This window comes from Penicillium paradoxum (assembly GCF_028828445.1).
Source record: "Penicillium paradoxum strain IBT 22861 chromosome Unknown utg000003l_segment0_segment0, whole genome shotgun sequence".
NCBI classification, from domain to species: Eukaryota; Fungi; Ascomycota; class Eurotiomycetes; order Eurotiales; family Aspergillaceae; genus Penicillium; species Penicillium paradoxum.
In genome coordinates, this window is record NW_026643181.1 from 2209857 (window position 1) to 2231236 (window position 21380).

The following is a 21380-nucleotide window of genomic DNA, read 5'->3' on the forward strand; positions in this document are numbered from 1 at the left end:
TGTTACCTAAGATCTCGGCTGGGCACGGTGTAATCAGATTGATAAGATGAACTAAAACGGTCGACTTGGTGGATTCGGACGCCTCGGTTCCAGCTAACCGACAACGACTGTCCACATTCCGTCATCCGGAACGACAAAAAGCCGATCTCGGTAAAGCACTCGATTGCAGAAAACCCACCTTAGAGAGGGCTTCCTAGCTAGAGACACTTTCCCTGCTCAATTGACACACTTACACACCTCCATACACTCATCCCCCTCTAAACCACACACACACACACCAACATGTCTAAGTTCTGGCCCAAAGGAGGCCTTCCTGGCATTCTGCACCACTACGTACGGTCATAATATTCCGCGCCACGAGCACCAGCTAACAATAACAGACTGAAACCCTCGTCACATTCGAATATGCCTCCAGCACAGTCCGCCAACCCCACAGTCTGCTGTTTGTCGGCGGACTCGGCGATGGCCTCGCAACAACCTCCTACATGGCCGATCTGGCGCGCGCCCTCCAAAACTCCGAATGGTCCCTCTTCACACTGAACCTCACATCCTCCTACCAATCCTGGGGTGTCGGCCACCTCGACCGCGACACCAGCGAGATCGCCCAATGTCTGAACTACATCAAAGAATACAAAGCCGAGAAATTCGGCGGCGGCAAGATCGCCATGATGGGCCATTCCACGGGAAGCCAGTGCGTCCTGCACTACCTCTCTCAATCAAACCCGCACACAAAGGTGCCCGCCTTCGATCCCGGGCTTGAGCACGTCAGCCGGCCCGCGCTGGACGGTGCGATCATGCAAGCACCGGTTTCGGATCGCGAGGCGATCTTTTGGGTTTTGAAGTGGGGGATTGGGGATACGACGCCGGAGAAGGCGCGGGCTGTCTATGATGAGATGGAGGCGTTGGCGAGGGAGGCTGTTGCGGAGGGGAAGCCTCATGATACTCTGTTGCCCTTGTCGTTGACTTCGATGATCTATCCGGCGAATACCCCGATCAGTTGTCGGCGGTTTTTGAGTCTTGTTAGCCCTGAGAGTCCACAGGCGCCGCAGGAGGATGATATGTTTAGTTCGGATCTGAGTGATGAGCACTTTGGGACTACATTTGGAATGATTCAGCAGCAGGGATTGTTGAATCATAAGTTGATGGTGTTGATTTCTGGGAAGGATCAGTCGATTCCGGATTGGGTGGATAAGGATAAGATGCTGGCTAGGTGGCAGAAGGCGACTGATCATGATGGCAAATATCAGATCTGGGATACGAAGCACACGGGTGTCATTCCTAACGCTTCTCATGCGTTGAGTAATGATGATCAGGCGGAGCCAAGGAAGTGGCTTGTTGAGAGGGTTTTGGGATATCTCAAGACCGCGGCGGAGAAGGCTTGAACCGATTAGAACTAGAATATAGAGATGAATTCCACGCCGAAAATGACATCCCCCCTTCGCCTGGCCCAGTCGCGTTCTTATAAGATGCTTCTCATTCCTCCTCTTAATGCCCTCTCGCCTGGAACACTTTCGAAGTTTGGGATGGCTCCCTCCCAGTTTCAAGCCGAACGTATTAGAAGGCATTGCAGTTATTGAAGGTTACTAGCGAAAGTTGGTCTTGTTTGGTCCTCGATGATTCTGCTTGAAAGATAATGGGAAATGTTAGGTTCTACATCCAACCAAAAGAAGACCTACGCCGAATACCTACTCCCAGCGGATTAGGCGTTTGATACAAATTGATTTGACTGGACGTTTTATGTTTCAAATGTCGCAAAGGAAGCTATTTTAGGTCATACAATGAAATATTGGCGTCGCCATGTGAATACTTCCGTCTCTTGGGGAATAAGCCCGTGGATTCTACAGACCCAGGGGGTAAGTATGAAATGATAAACCTTCTCCAAGGAGTTGAATATAGACGTGGCTATCTATCAGGTTTACTCTTTATTACCTGCTCACACCAACTAAACTATGAAGGTAAGCCAAGCTAAGCAATCTGCTATCACGAACACGCCACCATGTAAAAGGCATATTCCTTCCCGCACAAAAACTTTTGCTCAGGCGCCCTGATACAGGTCGCCTCCTTCCAGTTATTGCAGAGCAGCTTGCCAGCCTCAGCCGAAGTCCCAACCGACTCCCAATCTTGCGTAGCCTCGAACATGCAAAGGTCCCCCCACACATTGATATTGTATAGGGCAGATGGCAGAATAGGGTTCAGGCTAGTATTGGGAGTAACAGAAAACTCGTACCAGTCTGGCTCCCCGTCGCACACCCCTCCCCCAGCACTGTACGCAGTGGAGCCGTAGCTTTGGAATCCGATCCATTCTTTAGTGAACCCGGTTAGTCCCAGCCCAGCGGGCACTGGGTGCATGTAGATCTGATATGTCGCGGCGACGCCGTTGGAGTTGGGTGCCGGAATGTCCCTCTCGCTGTCTTCGTCCTCGGGATCACAGTCGGAGCAGCCACTGAGCTCTCCGTCCAATGGACAGGCCAACACATCGGTGTAGACCCGTGAGTCGAGGAAGCTGGTCAACGAAGATGCGGCGCGGCGCCTGAGTCCGTTTGGCTTGGTGATTGGCAGTGAGAAGTCGAGGTCCATTGTAGCGTTGAGTGCGGGTTCGTGCAGGTCCTCAGCCGCATGGGGTGCGCAGTCCTCGTCCACTGGGCTTTCCGAGCCGTCTAGGTCGCGTTTCCGGATATACGGGAAGAGCCCGTTACTGGGAGGACTGTCATAGATGAGATGGCTGCCATCGGTCTTGGAAACCACGGCCTTCGGCTCCCCAACCGTGTAAGTGTTGCCATTATCAACGAAGGAGAGCTCCCACGAGCCATTGGGGAAATCGCCCACGTAGATCTTCTGCCCGGGGCCGGAAGGTGAGACTTTTCTCAGGACGTATGCCGGGGGGAACTGTGGTGGCATCGTCGACGTGACGGCTTTGTAGACCGGCGGGTTTTGTTTCAAGCCCGAGATATCCCAACGTACAGTGTGCGCCCATTTGCGGTTCGGATGGGCAGGCTCGTCGAACCAGAGATCCCACTGCTGGGTGTTCTGAATTCCTGCCTTTTTGGCGGCCTGCTTATCCGCAGTGCTAAGCTGGTTGACCAAAATGAAGCCTGGGCCATAAGCTGCAGCGCATTTGTTGTTGCAGTCCTCGAACTCGGAGATGTAGTAGTCGGCCTTCATGGGGGCTCCAGAGGAGCTGGTGACTTCGACGCCTGGATGGACTGAATTAGCAATGAGCGGCGATGAAAGGAAACGAAACATACAATAGGTTGGATTGGCTTTGTTCGTGATTGCCCGCAGCGCTTTGGTGAACAATCCCATTTCGACCCCGTGATTGCTATTCTCCTCCTCGGGGATCAAGCGCAAGGTCGGGCGGTCGTTGTAATCGGCCCTGCCAATGGCGCTGCTCTGGCTATTCCCGAAAGGATACTCTTCGACCTCGCAGCCTATCGTATGTTTGTCAGGATCAGCCCGGCGCTGGCTTGGGTGGTGTTCCATTGTCTCTTACCTATCAACCCCCAACCGGTTCTCTTGGGAAAATTGCCTGGATTCTTTCGGCGGGCTTTCTCATTGCGTTCGTTGCCTTTTCCGTTCTGATCGTATCCATGGTACTTCAGCCATCTTCCCGTGTCGTGGATGCCCGATCCCTGGTAGGTCAAGACGGAGGGTGCCCCCTTTTTGTCCATTGCCGAGCGAGCATTGTTGCAGACGTTCGGCCACTTGTCAACATCGCACACAAAAACGGCATCGCAGACGTTTGGGTCGGGACTGTTCTTGAAGGACGCGGGCGGGTTACAGTTAGCACGTTTGGCTAGGCCAACGCCACAACTGCTGTCGTAACAGTCAATGGCATCAAGGGTCTCGTCGAGGTCTTCCATCGCCTTCTCCTGACAGTAAGACATGCCGTCTTCGGCCTCGTCAGCAGGCAGATCGCAGGTGATCTGCCCCGTGCTTGAATCCCACAACGGAAAGTTCCCATTGCCGCAGGTACCTTGACTGCTGTTTGGCAGATTACCGCTGGAAGTACATTCAGTTGGGTCCTCGGGGCTGCTCGAACTGCTGCCAGATGATTTGGCACCTCCACAGGCACCTGCCTGGCAAGGAGAGCACATTGTGGTATAACACGGAGGATCTGTGTTGGGCAGCAGAATGGGCGGGATTATGAGGAAGACATCGTCGTCATCATCATCATCATCATCATCATCATCATTGGGTGCATCGTCCAAGCAGAGACCAGCCGGCAGAGTGATTGATGAGGGCAATGGACTGCCAGCCGCAAAGGTCGTCGTGGGAATGTCAGCGTCGATGGTTCGGCATGTCTCGCGGTTGGTGGTGGGATCGGAATTGCCAAATACCACATCGGGATCATACAGGCCAGGAATAGGGATGACAATGGGGATATTGGGTATAAATCCAGCGGCCAGCGGAATATCCAGCGGGATCACCACTGTGCCGGGAATCACGATGGTGTTGCTCGTGCTCCCACCCTGTCCGCAGCAGGTCCCAGTCAGAAGGCGGAAGAAGCTACAGACCTCGTTACAGACCGCTGGGGATCCTGCGGGTACATTGTTGGTGGAAGCATCTGGTCCACTGCGTGGCAGGTTCAGGATGGCATCTGTGCAAGCCGCCGACAGGGTGAAGGTGGCCGTGGGGCTCAGATCAGGGGCACACGACAGCGATTTGATGCCCACATTTTCCGGCGTGGCTGCATCGCTAGTGTCGGACGATTTGCCCACACAGGCACCCTCAGGACAATATCCGTGACTGCAGGTGAACTCGCACAACGGACCATAGACGGTAGAATCCACCCCGGAAGCCGCGGAGCCAGTGATCTTCTGGCTCGCTGGAGGCAGGACCAAGGCTCCCTTAGCCGTGCATGTGCAAGCATTGATGGGACAGAAGCCGTAGCCACAGCTGAAGCTGCAGAGACCACCTAGGTTTCCTTCACCAGATCCGCTGACGCAGGCTAGCGGCGCAAACTCCGACACCGTCGGGACAGTGAGTTCCACCTCCGTGGTACCGCATGCTCCAGAATCACAGGGACCGTAGTTGCAGTTAAAGTCACAGAGCCCGCTGTAGCTCGCGCTCTCCCCTGCCAAAGGATAACCCTTGATCCCTTTGGCCACGGGCAAGGTCCGCTGCTTGCCCATAGCCGTGCAGATACAGGCGCCAAGGGGACAGTATCCATAGGAGCAGGCGAACTCGCAGAGGCCGGCAAAATTGTTCGGCCCGGTTCCATTGACGCAGACCTGCTCGCTGATGTCCAGCGTCGGTGTTGCCGAGATGCTGTTCGCCGCCCAGTCGGACGACACCCAGGCATTCCAATTCTGGGTGCCGTCCAAGCAAGACTCTGTTGATATAGATCCTCCGGACGCTGCGATCACCGCACCATTCCGCGAAATGGTCACGGTCACCGTGCCTGTTCTGCCGTTGAATGGCACACTGCCGTGGTAAATGCCCACTCCGTCGTCTGGCGAGTCAGACCAGGTCGCTTCTTGCACCACGCCTCCGATACTGACAGACACATCAGCGGGTGAGCCCAAGAGCGCGGAAAAGAAGACCTCATCCTTGAGCACCTCGGTTGGCGGGAATTCGACCTGGAACTGGCTGGCTGTGTTCCCGCTGGTTCCATCATTGCTGCAGGCTGCCCCAGGGGCCCTGCGGAACCAGACCTGGACGGCTTCCTTTGTGATGGTGGCGGTCCCTTTCTTGTAGAGATCAATCACATAAGGCAGGAAGTCTCGCCAAGCATCATGCGCATAGCCTGTGACGTAGTTATACGGGGCTTTACCGATCTCGAAGGCAGCCATGGCTTCATCGTGCAAGGGGCCGATGTAATGGGACTCGCCGTAGTCATTCCAGGAGATGATTTGCACCCACTCCGGCTGCAGATACAGCACTTGCTGCCAGCGATCGAACCACAGATGGTCGCCGTTCCAGACCCAGTTCTTCTTGTACCCGGGAAGGTTGGTGTAGAACCAAGGCGAGACCGGCATCATATACGGCTTTCCTTCCAGATACTGCGCATAAGATGCATCCACGTAGGTGTCCATGTCATTGGGTCCCCACGGCCATGCGGCCCAGGAGAAAAGACCATCGGGCACTCCTGGAGAAGCCGCAAGCGCCGCCTTGGCTCCTAGCGAGGACCAATCTGGGACAAAGTAGCAGCCGGTTTTTGCCTTGATATCGACCCAATCTGCAGCGTTTGCGGGGGCCCTCGAATGTAGACACAAACGGCTTTCCCTGGTACTGATAGTAGGCAGAATTGGATCCGTATTTGGTGAGATAGTTGATGACAGTACTCTTGGGCCAGGCACCGTTGCCAGCATAGTCGAACGAGAAGAACATTTGGAAGCCCACGGTGTTAGCGACCTCGAAGGCTTGGACGAGGGATGGTTCATTTGTCGGGTCGCCGTAGGCCATATTCAGCACAAAGGCATCGATATGTGCTTGCTGTGCAAGCTTCATGTTGGTTTCCCAGTCATTGGTAGTGAAGTTATCCGTGTTGGTGATCTAGGGATCTGTCAGTAAGAGAGGGAAAACAACTACCAGTTGCGAAATGCTCTGATGCTTGACTGACCATGAAATGCGCAAAGACTGCGGCAGCCTGGACGCGGCAGGCGCCTATCCAAAGAGATAGGACCGCCCACAGCAGGGGGCTTTCATGTTGGGCTGCTTAGATCACTCGATCTCTGAATATCTTTCTTTTTACCAGGGCAGACCTCGCCGGAGCCCTGTGGCTTTTTAAACCCGGCCGGCGTTTGCCGATATCCGCCATCTCTTCCCTTGACAAGGCTTCGTGTAGGAACCTCTGCAACCCCAAATATAGAAAGGGGCGAAAAGACTCCATGAGATCCATCGGTGCTGTGTGCTAATGCATCGTGGAATATACCGAAAAAAGGCTTGGTATAGTGCCAAGTCATCGGGATAGCACTAACACGCCTCCGTTCTAGTTCGTCTGTCTGCAGGATGAATTTTGACAGCCCCCAACTTCCACTTGGTGGGCTCATCCACGATGCAACAGTACTCCATAGACCTCGTCTATTTCCACACTTTTATCCACTTGGATTGTTCATAGGTAATATCCGCATAAGTCGTAGATGAGACTGCGACCTGCTATCACCATCGCACGTGTGATGCACGTGTGATACACGTGAGCATGGTTGGGTCCGGAGAAGCAATTGGGAAATGATACATACAACCTGCAACATACCATCCTTCAAGTCCGAAAAAATCGATGGCTTCAAGGATCGGATTATTACGGTGGAGGGTCAAAACCACAATGTCTCCGCTTGGGTTGTGACGTGGTGGGTCAACACCAATGAGACCATCGACGGTGCAGAAACTAAGATTAACGCGAAGCAGGATATGCTGCATATGTCCTCAGGGGCTTCATCGACGAGCAGAAAGAGAAATTCGAAGCGGAGGAGCTATATAGAATCCGAATGACCCATCCCAGCGGTATTATCTGAAACGTAAGCAGAACGCCCATAGAAGCGCCACTTTCCTCTGCCTCAACACAGATGGCAAAAGACCAACGAAGCGTAATACTGTCCACCTTCTGGACAGGAATCGCAACGATAGTAATCTTGGGTTCCCTGGTCCCCGCGGTGGTTCGCTACACGCCCGAGAGTGCTCGCGTGCATCGCGAGCTGGAGACATTTCGCAGCCGAGGGCAGCTATTTGTCGAGACATTTCCGCCGCTTTCCTATTTTCTCTTGTCCGGTAAGAGCTAAACCCGGAGATTGAGTCTTTCGGCAATTTCCGCAATTTCTGCAACATAGTACTTCGTACTAATCTACAAACCCCGCACCGGCTAGTGAACTACTCGGGGCCCCTGCAATCGGCCCTTGCAGCAGCGCACGTGGTGTTCGTGTGGACACTGCTCTATTCGAGTCGTTTTCGTCGTTTTCGTGCAAGGGGCTTCATTCTCTCGTTGAGCTGTGCCGTTCTAGTTGCAGGGTTCTACTTCCAGCTTTGCGGAGGCTACTCTGCCGGACAGACCAATGCGGTTGCTGCAAGTCTGGCTTTGGGGGAGACACTAGCCTTGTGCATTCTGGTCGGAGCTCGGACTAGAACGGGTCCGCTTCAAAGCCTCGATGTGACAGGCATATATGACTCTTTGGTTGTGATCTGTATGTGCCTAGGCCTTTCGTTCTCCGCTGGTGTATACTGTCTTGCAGTCCTCTGCACACGCAGACTTTCATGGCAATGGTCGGCGCTCGCAGACCGACAGAGGCATCTGGCAAGTCCTTTCTCAATGAGCACGAACGTGGCAAGACACTAATCCGAATATCCTGCTTGAAGTTTGCCATAGCCGCCAGCGTTATCGGCGGATTAGTGAGGCAGGGAGTGGTGCTAACGACGACCTTCATGGCCATCTTAGCGGTCACTTTCCCTCGGAGTGAGACCTCTTTAGGTGGAAACTATAATCTGCACTATCTGCCAGCTTTGTTTCGACGAGAGATGCGCCCTCAAATCGGCCCATATTCGCCAGGGGTCGCAGAGGTGGCCGGCCGGCCTTTTCCTGCATACTCACTGATTCCCGATGCGCCAATCAGCCTCTACATTCCCTTTGCGGGATTTCTCTGGAGTGACTCGCTTACCTGGGATACTAATCGGCATAGTTTTCAATGGAAGGACGAGATCCGGGCATTTCCAAAACAACCAAGCACTGCAGATGCACTGGAGGACCAAATCGACCATCTGAACAACAATCAATCAAGGGTCATTTTTTCAGACAGTTTTAATACAGTTGGTTCGTAATAAGCATCCCCTTTACTCAGAAAGAACAGCAGAGCCAATGTGAGCTGACTGAACACCTCAGGCCCTTGGTTCTTTCAACATGTCCTCTCTGATGAGGATGACCCGGCCGACCCTGTCCTTGCTGCCCGGGTCTGGCCAGGTCAAGCGGTGTACCTGCGTCAGGTGGAGACAGGCGAGTTCGTCACTCCCAGTATAGATGGAATCACCATCAGTGACATGTACGACAACGTGCTTGATGGTGAAGTACGCCGTCTGCATATCACGTAAGTCCATCTCCGTCAATCGAATCTCAAAACCATGTTATAAGAGCAAGGCCGTTTTACTGACGCTGATTCCCTCGATAAGCGCGGACGAACATGAATCACCCACTTCAAAATGGCAAGTGATCTATGATGCGCACCATGATCACGGATTCCGCCTGTGGAACGAAGCAGCCAACTGCTTTCTGGCCACGAGCTATCGCACCTATCCCAACATGCATGGCCGCGAATCAAACGATACAATCCTCGAGACCTTGCATCTAGAGTTGGAAGCGTGCTGCACTTATCCGGCCTCGCATGCTGCCTCTACCTTCTACGCCGTGGATGGTGAGTGATCCGTGCGTCCAAGCCAAGTCTAAAATGAGAGAGAGAGAGACCATGCCATCCAGCCCCGTCCTTTTGTTTGTTTTCCGTTTGTTTGTTCCCCGGCTAACACTCACTCTATTACAGGCGTCAGAAAGCCCCCTGCGCCGTCGACATGGCTTCCGCCGTCGACTGGGCAACTGGCCATGTATGAGTCGCAGCTTCGGGCACGCGGGTCCAATACGATCGACCTCCTTCGCGCAATGTGGATGCTGTATTTGTCCCGCGAGCACTATGCACGGTTGCAAGACATGGCATCGGACCAAGCAAAGCTGCACGTCGGCATCCCCTATCCGACGCACTGGAGTCGTGTCTTTCATACCATTATAGCAGGCAGCGTTCTCCTACATCTTGGAAAAGCGATGTATGCCCGGCGTCTCCGGGCACCTGGCGTTCGCAAACCTGCCACATACCGAAGTGGCTCGATGCTGTTACTACAGCTTTGCTATCTGGTGTACTACATGGTTGGCACTCTGCAGCGAGGGAATGAAGTCTGGGATAGCCACTTTGCCGTAGGTGTGGCATGGATCACCGTCGTTGATTTCGTGGATCATGTCGGGTGTATGGGTGTTAATTTTGGATCTTGAAAAGCGGCACATGAGCTAGCTCAAGGTATCTGAACCAGCTTATGTAAATCAAACCACATCCAATGCGAGTACTGTAGTTTCCAGAGTGGGAGCCAAAGGGGTGTAGTTAAGCTTCGGGGGCTTGCAGGGTCTCTAGGCGGTGTGTTCGGGGACTATTTGTTCCCCAATCCGTATGATCCTCACTTCCTCACTTCCCATCATCTGTCCAGTCCATCCTGATTTCTGGTCTACAATCCGTATCATTCCTCTCTTTGCACCACCAATGAAGAACTAGCAGGGTCCCACCTATATTGGTGGCGTATAACTAGTCGAATGGGTGGGTTTTCACCAATAGAAATATCTGTTTTTCATTGCAAGTTGCACCACCCCAAAACGCCGTAGTGTTTAGGCATTTATAGCCTACGGGTAACCCTAGTCTCCTACTTTCTCACTCCCACTTTTCCCTCTCCTTTACAAAGAAAATAACTAAAACATCAACCCAAAAAAAGACCAATAATGACAGACTCAAAGAGCAAGCTGTCCTCAACGCCAATGGCAGATTCAGCCTCAGGCACAGACACAGACGCAAATGAAACCATGCGTCTCGCCATCACCCGCTTCCGCAACAAAATGGCCGCCGCAAACCAAAAATTCCTCCAAGACCGCATCAATGAAATCGAAGCAAAAGGTCTAGCAACCGAAGAGGAGAAGCGCTGCCAGCTCCGCCAGTACCTCTGGATGGACCATCTCGCATGGGACGACGAAGAGCCCGAGACGCACAGACATGACAGGATCCAGATCCCCCAGCAGACATCAGTCAGCGCCCTCGACATCCCAGCTATTCTCAACGCGCTGCCGTCCCACGAACCAGCTGACGGTGTACTCCCGCCGCTGCTGCGGACCGAGCAGTGGCGGCAGATGTATGTCGACACAGTTCAGCGAGTGTGCCAGCGGCAGGCGGACGCGATCGTTGCCTCAGACGGGGAAGCGTGCAACTCGCACAAAGACCACAGGCCGATGTCCATCCCGCGCTGTGACGAGCTCGCCCTGTTCCTGCAGTATGCGCAGGGGGTGGTGGATGTTGATTTCCGGCTCCTGGGCATTGCGCCGTTCACGCCGGCTTGGTCGATTGGGGTCAAGGAGGAGGAACTGGAGGGGCTTGACGAGGGACAGAGACGCGTCAAGTTGGCTGATCCGGAGCTACTGAGGCGCGGGCAGGAGGGCTTGCAGCGGGAGTTGGAGGATGAAGTGTCGAATGCATGGCTGGAGGCGTCTACTGACGAGGACCTGGATGTCAGGGCTGGGTTTATCACTGGCGTTGGATATAACCGGCTGCACGAATGCCCGGAGTGGTATACTGCGTATGTGTACTGCCGACTGTTGACAGATGACGATGGCGAGCAGGATGAAGACATCCAGGATGCTGCCAACATCCGGCACTGGGGGTGGCGGGTGGTTGTTTTCAAGGCCGAGGTTGTCGGTCCTAGTGTTCTGTACGGCCGGAAGGCCCGCTTTGATTCTATTCCGGAATTCTTGGATTGGTACGCTAGCTGGCTAGACCATCTAGATGCACGGGGGTTGCTTTCTCTGCGGCGCCATGCTGTAGGCTGTGAGACGGACTGCGAGTCTGACTGTGAGGATCATGCTACAGGGATTTATGCAGAGGATTGTTAGTTTACCAGCTTGCTTTGTTGTATCTTTACATGCTCAGTGAGCTTAATGATGTACCCTTCCCAACGCCGAAACGGCAAAACTACCTAGCCCATATATAATTACAATGAAACCACATGATATTTGGATTAGATCAAGTAATTATACCACTGAACATATTTCTCAGCAATATACAACGCTTAACGCAGTCTCTTATTATTTTATGGTCAACTTGCTAGTGTCCCATTGTCACCGTGAGCGCGCTGGTTCCATTCTTCACGTAAACCCACCATATGACTAGAAGTCCCAAGGTCAACTCGTCCTTTTTCCTAGCTAAGACCGTTCTCACTCAACTCAATTGGTTAATAAAGATAGACTGGATCATTATATAACTAATTATTAGTAGCGTGATCTTATTAGCTTTCTTAGTACTAGTCTAACTAAGCTGGATCCTTCAGCTTATTAGCTACTTCTACTAAGTAAATTCGGTGAAAACGTTCTTCCCGTGAAGATTATCGGGTTCTTCACAGCCATCATTCTTCGCCTTTCTTTGGCATAAAAATTGTTTATCCTTGAATGGCTGATTTACCTTGAGTTCCTCATTCTTCAGCAAACGCTCGCAGAAATTAGGCGCTTATTTGCTTTGGTTGAAGAAAAGGGTGCCCGACCAGTTCGCCCGCCATTTTTCTTGCATCCGGGTGCCAGAGAAGCATTGCCTTGGCGAGGTCCAAAAACGCTTCCTTCTCCTCTCCCTCGAGGAATGAAGCTGTGTCGCCTAGTTTGCGATCGGGGATCAGATCTTCGTAGAGGAAGCGACCTAAGATGTTTCGTGAGTTTGAGAACAATTCGATCGAGATAGGAAATCCCGCAATACCTTTTTCGTCAAAGAATGGCCCACAGAAGTACTCCTCCGCGGTCTCGCATACTTTGCCGTCTTCTCGTCTGACAGGTTTCGGCCACGAGTACTCTCGCATATATTGATACCTTTGTATGACCTCTGGAGGAGGTGGACCGATTAAGGCTATCATTTCGGCGATGTGTAGTTTAGCATCGTACCGACCTTCGTGATCATGAATATGCTGGAATAGCTCTCTGCCTTCGATCATATCCCACAACTGGTCGGGCATTAGTGGATGCAATAACTCAGTAGAACAACGGAACACACCAAAACGCCAAGATTCCAAATATCCGCAGGCATTTGCCATCCATTACCCAGTATCACCTCTGGTGCCCGATAGTGGTCTGGCTGAATAGGCCAAACGCCCCAGTCGTCGTCTTCCTCGAGTCTGGTTGTCAAGCCAAAGTCGACAAGCTGTGGTATACTTCTCAGGCTTTTGAGCGGCCCGAAGTCATTATGAGATTGATACACTGGCCGTCCCGCCGAGTCAATTTTGAAAGCCATCGGTTTTGTAAGCTGAGAATCCATGAAATCAGCAAGCACGGTCGGATCCTCGAATGAGACCATGATGTTCTCGAGCTTTAGATCTAGGCAGCCACTTGGGCTCAGTATTATCGACGAGAGTAAAAGCCGAAGATGAACCTACCTGTATGAACTGTTCTGCACACTTTATGCAGATAGTCGAGCCCCGTAAGAAGAGCACGAATGTATGCTTTAATGAGGGGCAGTGGCATCTTTCTGTCGTCAAAGCGCCGCTGATGCGTCGACAAGGACTCCCTCATAGGCGGATACACAAGGCATGGATAGGAACCGTCTGGTCCTTTAACTTCAAAAGAGTCTAGTAATGTTCGGATAAGTGACCGACCGCGATGTGATGGGTCTGCCGTGGAAATATGCTCTTCTACTTCGCGCTCGTGACTAGCGGAACTCGCATTATTATTGACAATTTTTAGTGCCACGACGCTCTCTGGGTCTTTGATATGCCTGTATGTTGGTTAGAGACAGGGAGAGCTTCGAAATGGACAGAAATGATTGAGGGCTACTCTTGCAGATCACGCGCGAGCCATACTGTTGAAGACACGCCCCAGCCAACTTTGACCAAGGTTTGGTAACGATTGGCGAGTACCTCCCCAGGCTTCGCTGGGTAGAAGTTCTTGGAATTGTATACTGGCGAGATCTCTTCATCAACGAGTATGCCGGGCGGTAAAGGTGGCCCGGGAGAAGGCATGGGAAACGGTTTCTTGCGAAGCAAGGCGGAGAAACGAGGAACGAACGGCTTGATAGTGTTCATTAAAGAGTTACTACAGAGTTACTTCCCGTAAGCCGACGGGAGAATGTGATGTTGGTGGTTATTAAAGAAGAAGATCAAGAAGAAGCGTGGGCACGACCTTGGGGGGGTGCGAGGACCCAAAGGGGGGGAGTTGCTGTACCAACACCCAATATATATTCTTCAACCCAGAGCTACTAACAACGAGAACAATGTATAAATGATTGAATTGGGTTGACCAAAAACAGCCAATCTACTCTAAACAAACAGTATAGGTATGTATCCATTACAAATCCAAGAATAGAGTACATGATTGGAAGAAAATCCAGGTTGTTATCTGAAAGAAAAGGAAAAAGGGGAGAGAAATGATTGAATGACAGGAGACGCTCAAATGCACCGAGTGGTATCTAGTCGTCAACAGCAGAAAGATGATATCAGAGTCCAAAAAGAAATGATAGATAGGACAGACAAGAAAGGAAAAAGCCCGGAAAAGGGGGGTTGGACGTAGAATGTCACGGAATGTCAGGGAGAGTGAAGTAGGTATAGATAATGAGAGGGAGAAAGAAGGGCTGGGGTCGAAGTAATGATTTGCAAAGAGTGTGAAGAGTACGAGGAATAAAGAGGGTGGAGATGTTTAGAACATGCCTCCATCGACGGGGATGGCGGGAGGAGGATATTGAGGGACAGCTGGCGGTGCGCCGGACATGGATGCCTGGCGCGCCCGCGCGTGCAGGTTACCACCCTCGCTGGAGGATTTGCGGAGACGACTGCGGGAACGGGGACGTTTTTCGTCGTCGGGGAAGGAGCTCTGTTCTTCTCCGTAACTTGGAGTGGGTGATCCGACCCGCGAGGTATCTTGCCTGTCGCTCTTGAAGGCTCCCAGGATGGTTTGGGTGGCGGTTCCGCGGCGACGGCGAGGGTTCATGGGTGGCACTGGAGGTGCGCTGTTGGGTGGAGGCAGTGATCCGGGTGGGAGACCGACCAGGGGGACATTGGATGTGGATGAGACGAAGGTGGGCTCGGAAATGAGCCTTTTGTTCACAGGGCGCTTCATAAGGGAGGCGACTCCCAGACCGCGCTGAGAACCCGTTTGCGAGCTGCTAGAAGAAGCGAGCGATGTAGACGAACTATCCGCGGAAATCTCGTTCAGCGGAGGAGTGGCATTAGCAGAGTAGGCTGGAGCAGCGGGTGGAGCCCGAGGCGAGGCGCCGATCATCGAGGACGTATTGGACTGCGAGAATTGGAATGGCCGTTCATATTGGTAGCTGGGGGTACCGGATCGGCTGGAGCTGCGGTGTCTGCTTGAAGCGCCGGAGGGAGTGCGATCAAAACCGGAAGATTCTGACATTTCGGTTGATGGCCGATTCGATGGGGGTAGCGAGGCAACCGCAGGAGGTTCAAATCCTTCAGGAGGAACAAAATTGTCATGCGCAATGACTGTACCCTCGTCCACAGTTGCAAGGTCATCCCGTTCACGGAGTCTGGTTCGGCTCTTAGATCGGCCTGATTCATCCGAACCCGCTCGATCTCTTGGACTTCGGAACGGCGAGTGACCACGGCTGCGGCTGGACTCGCGCGATTCTTCGTGGCTGTTGTTGCGGCTGAGAGTTGGCATTCGAGATCTGAGAGAGCGGTCTGATCCAATATGGGGAGAGCTGGAGTTGGCATGCAGACCAAAGCTGAAAGAGGGTCGCTCCTCTTCGCGCCACGAGTCATCAGAAGGTAGAGCGGGGACGGACGCGTTGCCCCCGCTATAACCAAAAAGCTTCTTCTGGTCCACCTTTCCGTTAGCCTGTCTGCTAGACTTTTGCTTGAGGAGAGCAAATGCGTTTCCAGTGCGAGGCAAATCTGGAGTTGATCGGCCAGGAGTTGGACTACTGGACCGGCTTTCGCTCTCAGCAACACTTCGCAGCTTTTCCTGCACTTTTCTGCGCCTCTCTGCTAGCTCGATGGCAAACTCCTCGCGCTCGCGTTGAGTCGCGGTGCTCCCTTGACGGCAATGATGAATTTCAAGTTCCTCTCTCCATGATGAGCCATTCGATACAGAAGCTGTATCGGCGATGGTTCCAGACGCGGATGACTCTTGACTGTTTCGAGAGCCCGAGCCTGCTGCAGAGAGTCTAGAAGGAGTTTGCGAGCCCGATGTTCCTGGTCGGACTGACGATGATGGCCGAGCCTCCCCTTCACGTTGAAACACTGTGGGTAGAGTAGTTGGTTGGCGGGAGTTCAAATCCTGAGTTCCCGCCTTGCCAAAGCGCCCTTCATTCTGACGAGGCGGGGGCGGAGGGAAGATAGCAGATCGATCACTTTCCTGTCGTAGGTGGGAGCGAATCATTCCACCAAAACCGTGGTCTGGCAGGATGGTTGGCGAATCAGGTCTCTCGGGCATATCATGGCTAGTATCATAAGAGGAAGCTCCAAAGCCAAGATCGCTCTCGGTGATAGGTCTGAGATCACGCAGGTCGGAATATCGCACTTCGGGGAGCGTTGCGAGATGCTCCTTACTAGGAGTTTGTGGCTTGTTCGGGGATACACTCGAGTGCTGAAGGGAAGATCCGTACCCATTGACATGTGAAGCCGCAGATGAAGGTCCACGCGTGCGGCCCTCGCCTTCATCACCAGACCCGCTGGCCTCCGAATTGGCATAGAAAGTCTTCACTCCCGGTCTGTAGGGAGAGGCCTCCACGCTGGACATATAAGAATTGTCCATACCGCGGTGCGCATCACTACTGTAATGGGATGAAGCGGACTCTGCTCGGGAACGATGGCTGGACTTCGATTGCCCCCGAGGACGACTCGTGGGTTCGGCGGGGATAGGTCGGCGTGGGGGTGAAGCAATGGGTGGCGGCGGAGTATCTCGTCCTTGATGCATCTGGAGTTGACGGCGGGAAAATGCCTGCTCGTCAAAACCAGCGCTAGGACGATCAAACAGTCCCATTGCTGTAGCCTTCCCATGATCTTCTGGATGGATTGATGCGGCTAGCAGGGAGGAAACCTCATCATTTTCGCTAGTGGGAGGGCTCAGAGGAGGGATTCCAAATGCTGCTGAGGTAGGCGAGAGGCGGTCTCTAAGTACAGCTTCTCCAGAGATGCGAGTCTTCGGTGAGGTTGCGGATGAAGGAGGGCTAGTCGGACGAACGGTTGGAACTGGCTCGACGATGGCCAGCTTTTGAAGGCGATCCCGCAAGTTATGAGCACTCTTAGAGTAGTTACGGTTCAAGGTGGGGAGATCAGGAGTACCAGCACGCTGGCGACTCAAACTCTCCAATCGATTCAATGTTGAGCTCTGCTGGGTTTGAGCCGCCTGGGTTAGACCTTGTCCGTAGAGACGGCGGTTACGAAGTGAACCATTTCGCGGAGTGGACATGGCAGGTCCAGGTCCTTCGGCAAGGGTCTCCGGGAACGGATAACCAGTCGACGGAGACTGGGATTTATTCAATGGTGACTCGTCGGTTGAGGTTGCCGCAGTTGTAGGAACACTTGAAGGAGGCCCAGATGCGGTAGAGGAGTAAGTGGCGCGACTGGTAGATGAGGCCATGGAGTCTCGGGCAGTTGCCTCGCGCGCAGCCTCCGCTGCTGCTTTTTCTTCCTTCTCCTTGAGACGCAAACGCTGGAAAGCAGATAAGTTCATGTCATGCTCATAGACCGGCTTTCCCATGCCCCGGAAACCAGCGTCCGGCACATCGGCCGTTGTTCCCCCTGGTGATCGGGCCGGAATCTTATAAATCTTTTGTCGACCTCCGAATAGATTATTTCCCTCGGCTCTACGGGCTCTGCTCATCATACTGCCCGCCTGGGATCGGTCATCATCCGTGCCGTACCCATCACCGCCGGAAGCGAAAGAACCGGTGCGGCCGAGTGCGATGGAAGGTCGGCTACCATCGTTGGAGGAAACTTCGTCAATGTCTGCCAGCATGGCAGGATTATGACCGAATAGATTAAGTCGCGATGCGCGCTTAGGAAACAAGACACTGTCGTCACTGGCCTTTCCTAGCATTGAAAGGGGATCATCCTGTTCCTTGAGCATGCTAAACCGAGCGGACAACTTGGGCATCAACAAACTGGTCCGGAAATTGTCAGTTGGGGGCAGTGCGGCTGATAAATCGAAATCCGGTATTGGCTCCGGTGCATCCTTCTTCTTCGATGGCTTCAAACTAAACGGCGATGCCCCTTCTACATCCTCGCCCTCCTTGGCCTTCTTATGCTTGCGGAATCGATTCATCATGGATGGTGGGCGCAAGGCGCTTGGTAGCCACCTCGTGCTTGAAAAAGGAGTGAATGCAATTTGTTTTGGGGTTGAATTGAACGAATGTCGATAAACTTGGCGAATAATTTGGAGTAGCTTGCCGAATGATCAGTGCTCGGTCTCGATCCAATGCCCGAAATGACTCACTGGATGTCCTTATCCAGATGACGGAAAGAGCGGCATGACCTCCAAGTGCAAAGGTGGGTGCAAATTGAGATCAGAATATCTCCTGAGGGGGAAGAGGCGTTCGGAAGCGCCAAGTTCAGGGCGTGGATCGCGTATCAATGGTCGGTCGATCCAGGCCTAGGGCCAATCAAAGTAAGTATTTTAACGGGGGATTGACAGGTCACAGTATAAAGATAGGAGAAGGCAACGGGCTGCACAGCCGGTTGAGCGTAAAAACAAGAAAGAGTGACTGGGGAAACGAAGAATGTAGGAGATTTGGAATGGATCCAGAGCTTGTACTCTCTTTCTTAGCGGCACCCTACCATATTACGGGAAAAAAAAGTCAAAAAAAAAGGTAGAAAAAAAAAAGAAAAAAAGATCTAGATGATCGTCCCAAATTGGTGTCCACAGTCGATCAATATTAGCCCCCAAGTAATTTTGCCGGAGCTCTACGATATATAGAAGACCTTGAGCATCCCCTGTTCGATGTACGGAGTACGGAGTGCTCCGTCCAGGTCTGCTTCCCAGGGATTTCCTGAGGCACCAAGGGGCTTCCCGAGACTGCATCCATGGACCGCGCATACGGTACAATACGCCTCCCTGGGCCCAGATCCCCCTGTGGCAGCGGCAGTCGACCAAAAATACCGTAACCATGTCCCTTGCGTAAAATAAAAAGTCCAAGGATCACAATCGGGGATTCTCTTTTTTCTCGCTTCCGGCAGGTGGAACCTGGGGCTGAACGCCATTCCAAGGATGGAGGTCATCCTGGACATTGACAGCCTCTCGGTCACTTCCATCGTGAATACGGGAGTACGGAGTGTATATGCCGTTTTACCCTGGCGTGAAACCGGGTAATGAACAGGGACAGATGGTTCCCGGGGGCCTGGACACGGGAAAACCACCAAGATCGTCGTCCCATTACTTCATTCCCAAAGATCGAAGCCGGCTTTGGATCTGGCCGTGATTCAGGTTTTCGATGTTGTATCTCATTTTCATATCAGAAGTTAGAATCAGTCACAACCAATATTCACGGTTTATTCCGTACCAACCTCCTTGCTTCGCGGGACTCCCGCTGCAAGGACAATGCACTGCTTCGGACCCTGGGGTATAGGCTGAGGCATTGTAACGCTGCAATTTGCATTCATATGGCGGAAGGGTGCGATATGCGCCTCCATCACACGCTCCCAAACGCTGTCCAAGGGAAGGGGGGCGAGCAATATATTAAAAATACGGGCTGGGTTGAGAACCCGATTGTTTGCAGGACAGCCACAATCCATGGCGCACGAATCCATTACTTCTGCAGGCCTGCAATATTAGCCAAGAATAGGCATAATGCAATGAATGCTCCGACTTGCAGCACCTCCTGCAGCGTGCAGCACAATACGGAGTCCTCCGTACTCCGTACGAAGTATGGGGCACCTACAACATACAACATACATAACATACGCACTCGACGATATCTTGGACCCAGCATTGAACCATGGTACTGAGATATCTGCGATCGAGACCGTCTCGTGTCCCACCATTCTAATCTTCTACAATGGACGCAATGCTCTGTGAAATGGTGAACATAGTATGTTTCCATGCCTACATCGGGGATTGTAGTGGGACCTATGAGATCATGACTGGCGGAAGATATAACCCAAAAAGCCTCGAACGGCAAGACGGGAGTTCTTTAGCGCCAGTCTTTTGGCCCGGTGAGGCTTGACAGCCGTTGGGGGGCAAAGGCCCCGCCTACAAGCTTTCCTTTCCGAGGTAGAAAGGATTAGAAGCAATTAGTCCTCCGTCCGGAGTCGTCCCAGGCCATCAATCGATTTCTCAAAAGGGGAGGTCAGCAGTAGTCCCAGTTGAGTCTAGCCCGGGACTTGCCCCTGACTAGTCCCGATGTGGATAGTTAATTTCAGCCCAATTAGGTCCTCTTCCCATTTCGTTCGATTTGGGAGAGATCGGAAGAGATTGAATAGATGTCATAAACAGTGGGAAACCGTCGAGGTAATCTTCACGAACATCCCAAAGGACGTTGTTATAGCGACGGGAAAAAGGGCCCCAAACCCGAGTCCTGCAGAACCGGCAACGGGGCATAACGGGCCCCCCAATCCTCGTGGCCAGAAATTTCAGATTTTTTTTGGTTTTGGGGGGTTTTTTTGAAACGAAATCTCCGACTTTTGGACCTATCACTTCCTCAGAAAGTACTCGGGAATCGATCTTCACGTCAACGGTATTGCATACCTTGCATTGATCTACACTGATAAAAAATGACATCCAAACCAATAAAAGCCTGATAGTAGAGACTAACTATCAGCACGGAATCCAGCACCCGGTCGTGAATATCCGGTGCTACAATGCCGAAGATTCAGGTCATGCAAAGAGAAAAAAAATTGGTAGACTTCAAAAGCCCACAAATCCCATCATCCTCATTGGAGCCCTCCTCCCCTGCCGAGAAGATGAGGGGTTGCTGAGACAGGGCCCTGGTCTCAATACCAGTGTTCGTGGATAAAATTGGCCAGGATACGTCGTGGGTCCCGGATCTGAAGGGATGCTAGATTCAGGTGAGGGCCTGAATTGTGGAGGCTGGCCTGGACACTTTGATATGTCACGGTTGGACTCGATTGTACTCCGTAAAACCCATTACCATGGTCATGAGGGTGGGGGTCAGCGGCTAGCTTTGGGTCTTCGTTGAATCTGTTCGATCCGTTAATTAGAGCAGGGGGGTTTTTGTTGGCTTAGTGAGGTTTGGGGGTTAATCTATCTCAGGCAAGGTGTTGTGTTCTAGAACGCAGTTTGAGAAACTACAACATAGACCCATTGGCTTAACCCTAGCCTGCCAAGTGTGGCGATGAGCATATATGCTCGCTTTTCGACGGATTAAGCCCTAACCGTGAAACTTATACTCTGTAGAATATGCTGGGGGGGGGGTGTCATTGGGCTCTCTGGGGGCCATGGAAAAGGGGGCTGGATCTAGTATCCAGGCCATATGTCTATATTGGTCTATAGTCCTCCCAAGTCCTCCGTAGGCGACAGTATATTAAATGTCTCTTGTGGTTGCAGGGATGTGAGGATATCTTCCGGTTCTTTCCTACGCCTCGCAGCGTGGCTAAACTATTGACCGGAGAAGCATTCATGCATGTCAAGTGCATTCTAGGGTTGTAGATTGCAACTATCCCCTGCTATGACAACATGCAATAGATCAATGCTAAAATGATAATTTATACCAAAG

The 21380-nt window shown here is 52.5% G+C and overlaps 6 protein-coding genes across 6 annotated transcripts; 3 read left to right on the plus strand and 3 right to left on the minus strand.

Annotated features, from left to right (window-relative positions):
• Window positions 1–282: 282 nt before the first annotated feature.
• On the plus strand, window positions 283–1382 carry sidJ (putative siderophore biosynthesis lipase/esterase; the record flags this gene model as incomplete). Its single annotated transcript, XM_057173782.1, has 2 exons — window positions 283–333; window positions 381–1382. 2 exons carry the CDS (start codon window positions 283–285, stop codon window positions 1380–1382), a joined length of 1053 nt encoding a protein of 350 aa, XP_057033933.1.
• Window positions 1383–1980: 598 nt separating this feature from the next.
• On the minus strand, window positions 1981–7359 carry N7457_002737 (glycoside hydrolase family 71 protein; the record flags this gene model as incomplete). Its single annotated transcript, XM_057173783.1, has 6 exons — window positions 1981–3194; window positions 3246–3428; window positions 3491–6133; window positions 6174–6495; window positions 6563–6606; window positions 7182–7359. 6 exons carry the CDS (start codon window positions 7357–7359, stop codon window positions 1981–1983), a joined length of 4584 nt encoding a protein of 1527 aa, XP_057033934.1.
• Window positions 7360–8193: 834 nt separating this feature from the next.
• N7457_002738 (uncharacterized protein) lies at window positions 8194–9958 on the plus strand (the record flags this gene model as incomplete). The annotated part of the gene is made up of 4 exons (XM_057173784.1): window positions 8194–8740; window positions 8810–9011; window positions 9094–9335; window positions 9459–9958. 4 exons carry the CDS (start codon window positions 8194–8196, stop codon window positions 9956–9958), a joined length of 1491 nt encoding a protein of 496 aa, XP_057033935.1.
• A 495-nt stretch (window positions 9959–10453) lies between these two features.
• N7457_002739 (uncharacterized protein) lies at window positions 10454–11611 on the plus strand (the record flags this gene model as incomplete). The annotated part of the gene is made up of 1 exon (XM_057173785.1): window positions 10454–11611. The coding sequence occupies one exon, from the start codon at window positions 10454–10456 to the stop codon at window positions 11609–11611; it is 1158 nt and encodes a 385-aa protein (XP_057033936.1).
• A 602-nt stretch (window positions 11612–12213) lies between these two features.
• N7457_002740 (putative protein kinase) lies at window positions 12214–13776 on the minus strand (the record flags this gene model as incomplete). The annotated part of the gene is made up of 4 exons (XM_057173786.1): window positions 12214–12702; window positions 12753–13072; window positions 13132–13469; window positions 13529–13776. 4 exons carry the CDS (start codon window positions 13774–13776, stop codon window positions 12214–12216), a joined length of 1395 nt encoding a protein of 464 aa, XP_057033937.1.
• A 610-nt stretch (window positions 13777–14386) lies between these two features.
• On the minus strand, window positions 14387–17977 carry N7457_002741 (uncharacterized protein; the record flags this gene model as incomplete). Its single annotated transcript, XM_057173787.1, has 1 exon — window positions 14387–17977. One exon carries the CDS (start codon window positions 17975–17977, stop codon window positions 14387–14389), a length of 3591 nt encoding a protein of 1196 aa, XP_057033938.1.
• Between the last annotated feature and the right edge of the window lie 3403 nt (window positions 17978–21380).